The sequence below is a fragment of the Grus americana genome, chromosome 9 (genome assembly GCF_028858705.1).
Source record: "Grus americana isolate bGruAme1 chromosome 9, bGruAme1.mat, whole genome shotgun sequence".
NCBI lineage: Eukaryota > Metazoa > Chordata > Aves > Gruiformes > Gruidae > Grus > Grus americana.
Genome location: NC_072860.1, coordinates 29,219,075 through 29,232,486, shown reverse-complemented (window position 1 = coordinate 29,232,486; position 13,412 = coordinate 29,219,075). Strand labels below are relative to the sequence as shown.

Genomic DNA, 13,412 nt, shown 5'->3' with positions numbered 1-13,412 from the left:
TAGCTTCAAGTGTATTGTTGCTTCTGTCATAGTAAAAATTATTGTATTTTTTTGAAAGATTGATCTCTTATTCTTCCAGTTTCACCAGCATCCTCTTTGTTAGTGCAGGCTGATGAGAGAAATTAGTAGATCTTAATTTAGAAGTAAAAATTCATGAATTTCATAATTCATTACAGGTTCCTCTGACTGTAACTTCTGTTCCGCTAACCAGTTGAAAGTTTCACAAAGCATCATATGTCTGAATGATGAAGTCAAAATCATGAGAACTGTTTTTGAAAATATCAGCTGTTTCCTCTCGTTAGTAATAATGAATTTTAATTATCTTCATGTTAGTGTCAGTTTAAATCAAATCTAACTCTCCAGTATTTGCTTTAGTTAATCTTGAGGACCTCAGATCGTGAGACAATGCTTTCTGCTTAATAAACCCACAAAGGATAGGAACAGGAAGACAGGAATTCTTAGGTGTTTCTTGATTCTGAAAGAGAATGTAGTAGTCTTGGCTGTGATTTCTTGAAGTCAACAAAGTTACAATTTTCAGAACAAAACATCTACAGTTAAATGAAAACGAATCCACATGGAACCATTTAAATAAGAAGCCTCAATTTGGAGTTTTTCAACAATCGTACATACAACTTGAATGACCTAGTTGAGTTTAACTGTTTGTGATGTACATTTAATTCATCCAATAAAAGAAGTTAGAGGAGATCCAGTGATATTAAGCACGTACCATCCTCTTTTAAAACTTGTCCCTGAATTATTTCAGCTGTTACACTGGATCCAATATTGCTATATTTGCTGCTCTTCTGCATTACCACTATTTTAATTTTATGTCAGTTGAAGTAATTTCTTACTGTGAGGCTGGAAGAATCGCTAGAGAGACTTAGTCATCCATCTGTGGACCAAGCAATTCTTTTAAGTTCAACAATGAAAGTGGTTAGATTTTCTGCTGAATGTTGCGCTTGATTGTTGCTTGTTTTGTACTCTGAAGTAGGTGGTGTGCTGGATCACATGTTTTTTTGTTGAATGTGTTGGAATTTTGAATGTTGGATTTTTTTTAGCCTGATCACATTTAGGTGTGAGTTTTCGTAAGGGGAATAGGATATTTTGTACTTCTGTGTTCTTAAGGGATTGCCTGCACGTAATCGTGTTATAACTAAGCCGAAGAGGAATCTGAAGTTCCTTTGTAGACAGCTAATCATTGTTTTAAGACTGGATTATGACTGAGCAGCACAAAAAGAAATTCAGATGTAACTTGTCAGTGGAGAACAGAGATCCTGATCTTGGGCATTGGGTTATATTTTTGGAGTGAAAGTGAGAGCTGAGAGTGAGAATCCTCCTGGCTGCTTCTCATTAACAGTGACTACCACCATTCTCATGGGGCTACTCCTGATGCCAGAGATTTTCTGGGAATTAATGATGGTCAGGCTATCCACTCCTCTCTTACTGTATGCCAAGTTAGTAAGTAAAAGTCTGTTGTGGGAAGCCGAGTTAGGGTAATACTCCATTACTATTCCTTGCTCTAAAGAGTTTTTGTTGTTAAGGTGGTCCTCTTCAAAGAAAAGCAAAAAGGTATTTAAGCACTAAAATGTATTATCTCAGTTAGTAGTTGTGTTTGGAATACACTTTCTGCGTGAAAGAGTTCTCTGTCATTCTTTTTTAAGACCATGTCCAGCAGACAAAGAGTCTGTCGTCCAGGTGTCTCGTATTGCAGAATCCCACAGAGTCTTTCTCCTCTAAGCTCGTGTGCTTGTACCTGTCCCCCTGAACCCGGGTAATACGGTCATATGGTAAGAGCATAACACAGAAGTGAGCGTAGTTGTTGTGTCTCAAGTTATGTAGGCGGAAGTGCTGCTACTAAATGATCTAGGTTATTACATAGTTAAAAAGTGTTCTCTTTAAACGTAAGTTCAGAAAACATCTCCCATGTCAGTATGCTCATTAAAGGCTTATAATATGCTCATATAGATTAAGTGTACTTTTGTGACTTAGCGTATTGATGCAGAACATGTTATACTAGCACTTTGGTGCAATTGTATATTGATGATGAGTCCTGCTGTAATAAAATAAGGTTGATAGAATGTGACATCTGGGGAAATCAGGAAAGCAAAAGCGTAAAGTCAGTAAAGAGGTAGAGAAACTAATCACTGGTTTACTTTTTCAGAGAAAGAGAGGGGCGCGGGGAGGGAGAGGAGGCAGGAATCCATCCTGTGTATTGGGAACATCATACAGAAGCCTCTACATCTCACTCGTGAGAGATGGGGAAGAAGATAAATGGGCAGCTGGCCAGGATTCTGACCCAGCTCCACGTCTTTCCTCTCTGGAAGTCTCTATCCCTTTGTCAGCTAACTATTCCTCCAGTTCAGATTGCATTTCTCAACAGCACAAATTAAGGCTAAGTCTCAAACCCCTACATTACTGCAAACTGTGGGAAGTATATATACAGGAATTTAAACCTCTTTAAAAACATCAGGAAACTTCTAAGGGAAAAAAAAGTATTAAAAGGTATAGTTTACGTGGAAAGTCAGGGACTCAGAAATGAGGAAATGCTACTTTTATGTCTAGTTGTGTAACTTCAGTTTATCCATTTGCCCTTTTGTGTAGAAATGGCTGTACAGTTTAATAAATCATATTCTCGTGTTTTTCCCCTGCAGAACCTTGATTCGTTATGTGAGTGGCATGCAGTAAAAGTCATAAGTCAGTTATGTGGAAGGCTAAAACTTCTTCCTCTCCTTTGCCCAACCCGAGTTTTTTGGATGCTTGATTTTGCAATTTAGGTAGTAGAACTTTTACCGTCTTATGAGTGCGTATTATGTAATTGCCTCTTGTTTGTATTAGAAGCTGAAAGACCCACACTGGATTGAATGCCTGTGGGCACATGGTGTCAGGCATTTTAGACTAAAGCTTTGCAGAGACACCATTTCTTACTACATTAAATGTGATATTTAGCAAATGTTGCAGACTTGTGCCATGTTGTTCATATATTTGTGGACTGTGAGAGCATTTGAGGACCCTATAATAAGTGTAGAGGAAGTTGGTCTTTCACAGAAATTCAGTAAATTCTGTGGTCCTAAGGAACAGCCATGGAAATGACGTTTCAACCTGAATAGTGTATGTTGTCTAGATTGGGATTCTCATTGGTGCCAGAAAAATAATTATTTGGAAAAGACAAGTGGAAAGTAATCTGTAATCCATTTCAAACAATACTGAGAGATTCGAAATTGAGCAGTACTGTGGATTATTATCTTAAGTGTTAGATTTAGTCTTTGCTGGGAAGAATTGAAATGTTCAAAAATTTAAATAGTACTTCTTTAACACTTCTGTTTGATGGGCCAAATTTTCTGGTTTCAAGATGCCTGTGATTGTAAATTGGCCAATTTTTGATATGAGAGATTATGGAGAGAAATCTGTTGCCATTGCAGTTAATGCATGGATTGCATTTGAGAGTGAGTTCAAAGTTCTGTTTGTGCAAATGCTTGTTTTGTTTGGGGTTCTTTAGGGGTTTTTTTTGGGGGGGGTGAGGGGGGGGGTGAGGGTTGAGGGTAACAGGATACTCGCAATGACTTCAGTAAGGATGCTCACTGAGAATTGTTGCTCATACAAGGCAGGCATTCAGGCCCTTAATTTGTTTTTAATACTTTTAAAAAAAAAATATCTCTGTGTGGCAAAGGAAAAATACAAAAATGTTTATTTTGCTTCCTCCTAACCCTTCTCCGCACCTTTTTTTTTGCTTTGATTAATGATAAATCAGCAGTTTTAAAGAACAATTTCTGTTAGAAAACATGTCCCTCTATTTCCAGACACAAGCTGTTGCTTCTTGCTGCTAGTTTTGATGAAAATTCATTAACAAAGCAGAATTAACTTCCTTTTAATGTCATGAGCTTGTGAAATGCATACAAGAATACAGAGTATTTGTGTTCTTTTTTTAAAGGTCTCAAAAATGCATACACTTTACAGGAGACTAAGTATGCTGTCCAGACCATGAGTCACATTTGAGCATTTGTGACGTTCACTGAAGTTGATATAACTAGTTTGCATTTGTTATCTGTTGGTATCACACTGGTTTTGCAAGTGTATATTTAGGATAAATGCTTTTAGTAGAATTACTCCAGGTACATGAGGCATTTTGCTGGTTTGGATTTATGCTTGAAGAAAGGAAGATTAAAATTAAGAATGTCTAAGGATGATTAATATAATGTGGACATTGATTCCTGCATACTGCTCGCATTGCTATGTATTGCATAAGGTTTTTGAGGTGCTACTATTACAATTTTTGTGTTTTGTGCGTGCATTCCCGTGGCAGCTACATGCTTTTAGCAAAAAGGACTTTTATCTTTCAAATAATCGTAGAAATTAAAGATTACTCGTTTCTCAAAAGTAAGCACAGAATAACATTTTGCATACCTTGTTAGAACATAAATTTTAGCTGACCAATAGAGCCCAGTAAAATGACAGAGGAAAATATTTGCTATATACCTTGACTCTCTGTTTTGTTTTTTTTTTGTTGTTATTGTTGCAGGTATTAAATAAAATATGCTGTTGTCAATAGGAATGCTGATGTTGTCTGCCACTCAGATATACACTATTTTGACTGTTCAGTTATTTGCTTTCCTGAATCTTTTACCCGTGGAGGCAGATATTTTAGCAGTAAGTATAAGAATATTTTTCTACATAGATGAAATAAAATTGAATTGCCTTTTAAACTATTCTATTAATGAATCAGTTAGTAGAGTAAATGTTGTAGCAGGTTGCTTGGAGTGGAATTGCCTTAGCAATTTAGTTCGATTAAAAAAAAAAAAAAATTTACACTTTCAAATGAGCTTACAGATGATGTGAGCTCAGATACCATGACAGTGAAAGCACTTAATTCCCTTAGTCATTTTAAAAGTTCCAATCTGACCAGATACCCTATAGCATGTTATACCCCTGTTAAGAATTCTATGATTATTTGGTTTAGACAGCAATTTAAGTTTTGGTGATGGATGTCATTTTGTATATAAATAAAGCAAAATAATTTTCTGTGGCTAGTATAATTTATGTGTGCACTGGAGGCCTTGTCAGTAAAGTTTTTGTATATGTTACACCTAAATATATATTATTTTTTTTAAATAGGTGATAATTTCTGCTGTCATTAAGAATAATACTTTTGGATGTGTAGACTTTTAAATGATCAGGCTAACGAACAGTATAATGAACATAGGGTCAGTGGTAAAAGTTGTTGCTGGGCTATTTATTACCAATTTTATATATCGTGTAGTTTTATAGAGGAAGTTATATATGTCTTTGTAGGATAGAGCATAAGCCACTGAAATAATTAAACCTCAGTACTGTAGTCTATGTTCTCTGCTAGTTACAGTGGTATCCGGGAGAGTTGTTAATATCATATCAATTAATTCAGGAGAACAGAATGAAAAACCCTTGAAGCAAAATATTACAATAAAAGTACTTAAAAGTTTGTGGTAACAATGTGGGGTTGATGAATACTGAATTATGTTATTTGGATCTTTGAGTTGTTACTATTCTATTATTTTTTGTAGATAAAAATTTTAAGAAACAATGCAGATAGAGAATTGCTTTATTATGGAACTGACATCACCATTCTATTGTGAAATTTTAAACTGGCTTTCTACTGTAAACCTCATTTCCTCTCCCCCCCCTTTCTTCTCTCACCAAGCCTGTGCTTCCTCTTTTCATAAAAAAACCCGATTTTTATTCTTGCTACTTCCTCCCTTGGGGGGGGGGGGGGGAAGGAAAAAAGGCATTTTGGAAGTTTAATTTCTTTTATTTAAGCTTCCTTGTGCAGTATTCTAAAATAATTCCATCTAAAATGAATTTTATTCTTGAATATTTGGATGTTACAGATCTATTCTGAGAATATCTTTGAAGCAGAAAATGAAGAGATGAACTAGAGACTTACTAAAACCTTGCTGTGAAAAGGAGCCAGTGGCATGCTTAAGAGATACTCGGAAGAAGAGGGAATGTTTGCACACTGTGTCCCGTGCAGTTGAAGGCGTACAGATAGCTTATAATCTTGAGAGATGTCATGATGTAATGATCGGCTGTTTTGGGAGCAAAATTCCAGCCGAAGTTTTGGGGTCACCAGTGAAAGAAATTCTTCTTTTCCCTACTGATCTAGGTGTATTTTTTATGCTTCTGTGTTCTTGCATAGTTGCAGCCTCAAATGAAGGATTATGTTTGTGTAAAGTACTGTTACATGTACATGAAGTGTGATCAGTTATTTTTTAAATAAGGGATATAAATAAATAGGTTTGTGTCTGACTCAAGCTAAAGTTGGGGCTTGCTAGGTGATTCAAGAGAACTCACAGTAGCATACGCTCGGGGAGGGCGTTTTGAAGAACGTGGATGAGGGAACAGCGAGGATTGAGGAAGGCAGCGTACTGGCGCAGAGCTGTGCTGTGTGCTGGTAGAATGGAGGATCAGGAGAAAAGGTTGTATGAAGCTGGCTGATTGCACAGAACAAAAACACTTCCTTGAAATTTGGCTCTGTTCTTACCTCTTTCCCCTCAATTTTGTTAAAGTCTGTGGGAAGGAAGCGCCTTTGAAATGTTGCTCCTTTGAAAGAGTTAAGAAAAATCATGGTAGTGTTTTTCTTTGTACCAGAGTTGGAGTTTGAGTTCCCTGGTCTGAGTCTGGCCATTAGGAAATGGCTCGTCCCTCTGAAATAAACACAGTCCTTACTTGACTGTTCTGTATGACAACTGGATGATACAATGAAAAGACAAATATTTGAGTCACTAAACTATTCAATAAAACTTACCAACAGATGTGCATTCAAGGTGGTTACTGTATAATTCACAACTTCTGCAGTAAACCAACTTTTTACTTTTAATGGAAAAAATTTTAGCAAAATTTGCACTTTTTATTGTATGGATTCTCCATTGGTTAGGCATATCATAGAACTACAAAAGATGAACAAGGAAAGGGGGAAATAAAGCTTCCACAGATTTGTGGTCTTTACAGTATTCCCCTGTTTTGAAATAAAAGCTCATAGTTAGTATAAAATGAAACTGTAGAGACAGTTTTCAGCTATCAACCTGAATAGATAGCAGGGAATTGAGAAGGGAGAACAAATAGAGGCTATTCTTTGCCTAACTACTGTTAAAAGTTGTTCTTCCCTGTATGGTAGTGAATTGGAAGCAAAGAAACCCCAACAACAAGAACACCACCATCCAAAAAACACCAAAACCCCACACCCAAAACTCCCGGTTCTTCAGATTATTGCTTTTCTGGGTTGTTTGGAGTTTCTCCTAAGCAAATATGCTGGTATTTGAATTGTAGGCAGTAGAAAGAAAGATTTAACGTATAGATAACTTAACAAAAGATCTATGACTTTCTTGTTTTCACAACTAGATAAGAAAGATGTTGCCATGTGAGTGGAAGACAAGTGGAAGGAGCAATTTTGTGATTTTGTTGACATGATCACAAGAGATCCTATGTCTGATAAATATTTTAACCTAAAAAATATGCAGTGTTGTTTATTTTTATTTACACTTATCTATTTCTCTCTTGTTGCAAATCTGAATTTTCTTTAAATTTTTTTTCTCTTAGTATAACCTTGAAAATGGAACCCAGACCTTTGATGATCTACCTGCTAGATTTGGCTACAGACTGCCAGCAGAAGGCTTGAAGGTAAAAAAAAAAACAAAACCAAAACCCAACAAAAAATCAGCCCCTAAAAAAATTATATATATATATATTGAATATATATAGGACTGTATGTGCTGAACACTTCTGTAAGCTAAAAAAAGATAAAAGTTAAATGAATATAGTACTGAGGAAAAATAAATACAGAACTGATTAATCTGCTGCTCACGCAAAGAGTCTGATACAAACTGTTGCCTGTGAATAGCAGATTCCTCTCCAAAGAAGGGAATTTTGGTAATCTGACCTTTTGTACGTAAGAGAATTTGCTGAACGTTTTTAATAAATAAATTAAAAATAACTGAATGATGGGAATCTAAGAAAATAAGTTTGGTAGACCATTGTTTTCTCGGAAGTTGGTGGCAATACTGATATGTCAGTTACCTTGCATTGGTATCAGTGGATGCCAGGTTGAACTTTGTCTTGATTTATTTAAAAAAAAAAAATATTTGGAGGATTTATTGTCTCTGTGCGGTCATATATTGGCGAGCCCTTTCACACTCTAAAGCGTGTAGAGGCAACAGGGATTATCTTCCTTGCATGTGGCCCACATTAAGAGTGCTGTGTAAAGGTATTGTAGTTCATTTTCTTGGGAAGTACAAGAACTGGTGTCAGTTTGCTTCCCTCCTTGTGTTTCTTAAGCAACTCAATGGAGAAGCTCAGGGGCCGTAGTTCTGCCTTAACTGCGTGCTGTGCCAGAAGGCTGGTGGCTATGTAGCAGATGATTAATCGTGCACCCTCTCCTTATACAGTTTCCTTTTAATTGCAATCTGCATCCCACAGCAGATGGGAAGTTCCCCATTTTACCAGTGCTCCTCTCGAGCATTGCACTAATGCTATTTTATTTTACTCTGTATCATTAAGTGGGGAAAATGCAGATAGCACATATACTATAACAGATAAGTAACAAAAATTTGTGTCTTATACTCCAAATTAAGTCATATTGGGATAGGAATGCTGTGACATGACTTGAAAACTGGTCATAGGATTATTAACAGAAGACACTAGTAAGTGATAATATATTGAATTAGCAGAAAAAGTACATAGGACTTTTTGTTAATTCAGTTTTCTTTGATACATAAGAACTAAAAAGCATGTAAATATTATACCATATTAAATTGTAAAATGCAACTAGTCTTAGAGGCGGCAGAAATAAGGTGTAAGGATTTGCAAATGTTATGGAACTGGGAAGGCAAAAATCATATTGATGTATTATGGAAAGTGATTAAGGTGCAAATCAAAGATGGCTATAACCATGGGAATACGTGTAGGACTTTATCATTATTTTGCACTAGAGTAGAAGTTCTGAAGACCTGATGTATTCTGAAATATAGCAGCAAGCATGTTTTGTACAGCGGGATAATTCCTTTCCCGTGTGTCTAGTGTGGTTAATACACTTGGAATGTAGTAATATATGTAGATGGACTGCATGAAATTAGTAGAAGGGAAATTACATTCAAGGCGAAATGGGAAAGTACAATGTAGAAAGTTAAATGCGGCTTCCGTAGGCAGTGCTGAGAAGGCATGTTCTACATTTTCTGACTTCCCCTAAGGTAGCAGTGGTCCATACGTTCTGGTGGCAGTAGTTGGTAACTGGTGTAAAGACAAACTTGATTTTATCTGCATAAAATAAGATAGAGGAGGTAGAAAGTAAATTATTTTAAAATAAATTATATATGGTGATGTTAATGCTGTAAACTGGTGTCATAGTCCTGCTGCTTAGAAAAATATTTAAGAGCTAGCTGAATATCCAGTTCAGTTATGGTCTTCCCATCCTCTGAGGTAAGTTTGTTGCTGAGATCGTGTAGCTGATGCTTGTCAGACGCTGGTGTGCTGTGTTGAATTCAAGAACGATGGGCACGCTGCATTTGTGTCCTTGCCTGATACAAGATGCCTGTGCAGTGACATAAACCGCTTACTTTCTCTAGAATCCCGTTCTTGCAGTCGGTGTCAGTAAGTTCATTTCAGGTAAAATTTCTTTTCTGTTCCTCTCCTATACTTGAAACGCTCATCTACGAGAAGGGCAATTTAGTTTAGCCATCCAAGCAGTTTACAACTTGTGTGAAGTTCAGGTTTCGTTACACTTTTTTTATTGTGGAAGTGGCTGTATGGAGTCAGTCTTGTGGCAGTAACTTGTCTGGCTGTCGCTATGAACAGCATATGACTAAGTATTCAGGACTGAGATATAGATGTGTCTATTTTGTATAAGAATTCTAAACTGTAAATGTATTTAGGCAGACCACCTTCCAAGTTCTGGTGCAGGGGAACTGCTGTCATTTACACACCTATGGAGACCGTGAACAGCACATAAGGGCAGAGAGCTGCTTTCCTGTTCCTTCTGTCTGTAGCCTGTATGGCCTCAAAATCTGGTTCTGCAGCATTCTTGATGTTGCAATGCCTGTGAGTAAACAATATGCAAAAAATTAAGCTGATGTGAAGGTACAAGCTTGGATCACTCTTCAATTGCATGGTGTCCCTTTAATCCCAAAGGGGAATAAATTGCTGTAAGAATTCCTCTGCATAGAAACCTCAAGACAACTTTGTTTTCGTGCCCAGTGGGTTTTATCATGGGGAGAAGTGGTGTTAGAGCTGTATAGTTGTTTACTGACTATATTGAGAAACAGAGGGTGATTAAGTGATTTGCCCAAGTAGTGAGCCAATTTAATACATCAAAAATAGATATAAGGAGCTTTGATTCTAACCTTTTTAACTGTTAGACAGCTCTGTGTCTTAACTAAGGTAGATGTCATCACCTGTGTAGAAATAATGAGTTTTAGTCCTGAATATAAACTAAAACTTTTTTCTTTGTTTGCATTAAGATTTTAATTATTTAAAAAAACCTGCTATGATATTGGTTGAAATAGGATGAAAATGTTATACTTTTTCAATACTTACGATTAAGATTTATTAATATACAATTTGTAAAACACAGTCTGTCCGATTCTGTAATAACTGGTGCCAAAGCATAAACGTAGGTGCTTTTGCTTTTTTTTGTTGTGTGTGTGTTGTAGTCACAAAGTGGTCAGTTATTGTGCCTGCATCCTTAGAAGAACAGCTCCTCAGTTAAAGATATTTAAGAAAATATGCTAGCATTAAGTAAAATCCAGACTAGTTATTGTTAGCCTTTGGTTTCTATGTATGCATTTCTTTAACTGTAACATGACGTTGCGTGATTTGTGTAAAACTTCTGTTGTATGCAGTTGGTTCCAGACGTACCATTCTTGTTAAAAAAAGAGTAAATGCTTTGCACGAAACTACGTAACATAAGTAGGGTTTGCTATATGGATTGGGGAACCTTAGCGACCTTTAACCTGGAGGAGGGTAGATTTAGATTAGGTATTAGTAAGAAATCCTTCCCTGTGAGGGTGCTGAGGCCCTGGCAGAGGTTGCCCAGAGAAGCTGTGGCTGCCCCTGGCTCCCTGGCAGTGTTCAAGGCCAGGTTGGATGGGGCTTTGGGCAAGCTGGGCTGGTGGAGGGTGTCCCTGCCCGTGGCAGGGGTGGCACTGGGTGGGCTGGGAGGTCCCTGCCCACCCAAACCAGGCTGGGGTTCTGTGATCTAAATTTGGCTGTCAGCAAATCAGTGTAGAATGTTCAGTGGATATTGCTTTTAATTGTTACAGACTCTGTAATGTTGTGCCTGTCACCACAAACTTGGCAAAGAACAGATTGCTGGTGCAGTTTTTCTGCCAAAAGGGATATTATCATTACAAAAATTTATTCCTGAAAACAAAATTGCTTCTCTCTGTGTAGGTTAAACTTTATGAATAATATATGTTTATGGATAAAATGTAAGATTATATATAAAAAGTACATTTAAACTGACAGTTTATATATATAAACTGTATATATGTATAAACTTAGATATATTTTATATAAGCTGACAGTTTATATATACATTTATATATACACCTGTACAATACAATTATTTTATATAATAATTATTGTTTCTACACAGGTGATGACATCTCTATATATATCTAAAGCTGTCAGTGAAAACTGAGAGTTTAAAGCTCTCAAGGATATATTGAGAACTGTAGCAATAATTTCTTGAGCCCACAGCAGTGCAGCTTCTCACGATCTTTATTTGCATAAAACAAATTACTTGTATTCTTACTTTCTGGCAATTCACCGCTCTTTATCTATATGATCATTTGCTCTAGCTTTAAAACTGACTTAAACAAGTGTGAATCTTGTAGGAAGATTCTTATGTCAAATGTGACTCCATTGCATTAGGGTCTGAAAACATCTATCGCACTGTGACTTTGTCGCACAAACACCTTACAAAGAAAGTAATTTTTCTGAAAAGGCGTATTTTGAATGAAGGGTAGATGAAACCTCCTCTAGGTGTACAGTCTGGGTTTTTCTCTATCTTGGTGATCAAAATCTGTTGTGAAGAGACTGACAGAAGGGAATCTAATTATTAACTAACTAATATTTAATTAATAAAGAAGTTCCTTTTCGGGTGACCTAGAGATTTGACCAAGGAAGCAAGCAAGCACATTCTAGTAAAGGAAAAAGGGAAGGTCTGTTCTCTTTAGAGCTAGAGCAAATAGCATTGTGCAGTATGCATGATACTGTTTTGACATTTGATTGCTTTAATTTCCATATCAGCAGTATTTACAGAGCACTTGCGGTAGTAGGGAAGACAGTTCAAGGGAGTAGTCAGCCCTGAAGTCACAACCCTGTGGAGAGGGACTAGTGTCAGTGCATTCAGTGCTTAAGCGAGCATCTTTTCTCTGAGAGAAGCTATAGCATTTTTCAGCAGATATTACAGCATGAGGTTGGGACAGTTTCTACTCCAAACGTTTTCAGTGGTGGAGTACTAACTCAGTCACCTAAAAACAATCCAAAGATTGCTTCAAGACTGATAGTGTCAGAATCTTCTACTTCTGTGAATCTTTCAACTGTAGCAGATTTGATGATTTGTAGTCTTTGCTTCCCACAGTAAACCAGCTGTTTTGTATGCTAGTTCAGTGTTGATTTCACACACCTAACTTTCTTCAGTTTCCTTTTAATTGCCAAGCACTAAGTTTCTGTTAGTGCTTCTTAGGCTATTATACTTCAGTTTTCTTGATGAGTCTCCGTAAGTCTAATGGATAGTAGGATAGGATAAGGATAATAGTTCCACAATATTAATGTAGTATATGCAGTCCTCTTTATGCTGAATTATACTGCAAAGTCTGAGCTATGAACTTCAGATGATATAATTGGAAAAACTGTATTTTCTTTCTAACTTTCTATTTTTTACAGACATAAAAATTCTGATGAATCAAATAGGGATGTAGCAGAAATCTTGCTATGATATAGGACTGATAATAAGAATTTGTTTAGTTATTGTATGAAAACGTACAGTTTGCTTATACTTGTCTGCTCTTCTTTGCTTATAACTTGTATTGTTAAGACAAAGAGAAATGAAGCTCCTGTTTCTGTTCCTGTTTTCTAGGGATTCCTAATAAATTCCAAACCAGAGAATGCATGTGAGCCTATAGCCCCACCTCCGCTGAAGGACAACTCGTCCAGTGCTTTTATTGTGTTGATTCGAAGGCTTGAGTGCAACTTTGATATCAAGGTAAGATATTTCTTTTTATTTCCCCCCCTCCCCTCTGTTTCAAGGTCTTAAAGAATTTACTGGTGCTCCAGAAAAGTACGTATAGCTACCAGCAGGATAGATACTGATGTGAAGGGAAGGGAGAATTTTATTGTCTGCAGACAGATAAAGCAGTATTGTAATATGATTTAGTTTAAGATTACCT

The 13,412-nt window shown here is 36.6% G+C and overlaps 1 protein-coding gene across 5 annotated transcripts in view; it reads left to right on the top strand.

Moving 5' to 3' along the window:
• RNF13 (ring finger protein 13) overlaps positions 1-13,412 on the top strand; it is a 41,835-nt gene that overhangs the window by 2,022 nt on the left and 26,401 nt on the right. For 4 of the 5 annotated variants that reach the window (XM_054835491.1, XM_054835496.1, XM_054835495.1 and 1 more), the window contains exons 2-4: positions 4,517-4,644; positions 7,567-7,647; positions 13,103-13,228. In XM_054835491.1, coding sequence (XP_054691466.1) covers positions 4,531-4,644; positions 7,567-7,647; positions 13,103-13,228 — 321 coding nt within the window. In that variant the 5' untranslated portion in view covers positions 4,517-4,530. Of the gene's footprint in view, positions 1-2,648; positions 2,775-4,516; positions 4,645-7,566; positions 7,648-13,102; positions 13,229-13,412 lie in introns of those variants that run through there. The other variant, XM_054835492.1, reaches the window with a different exon arrangement.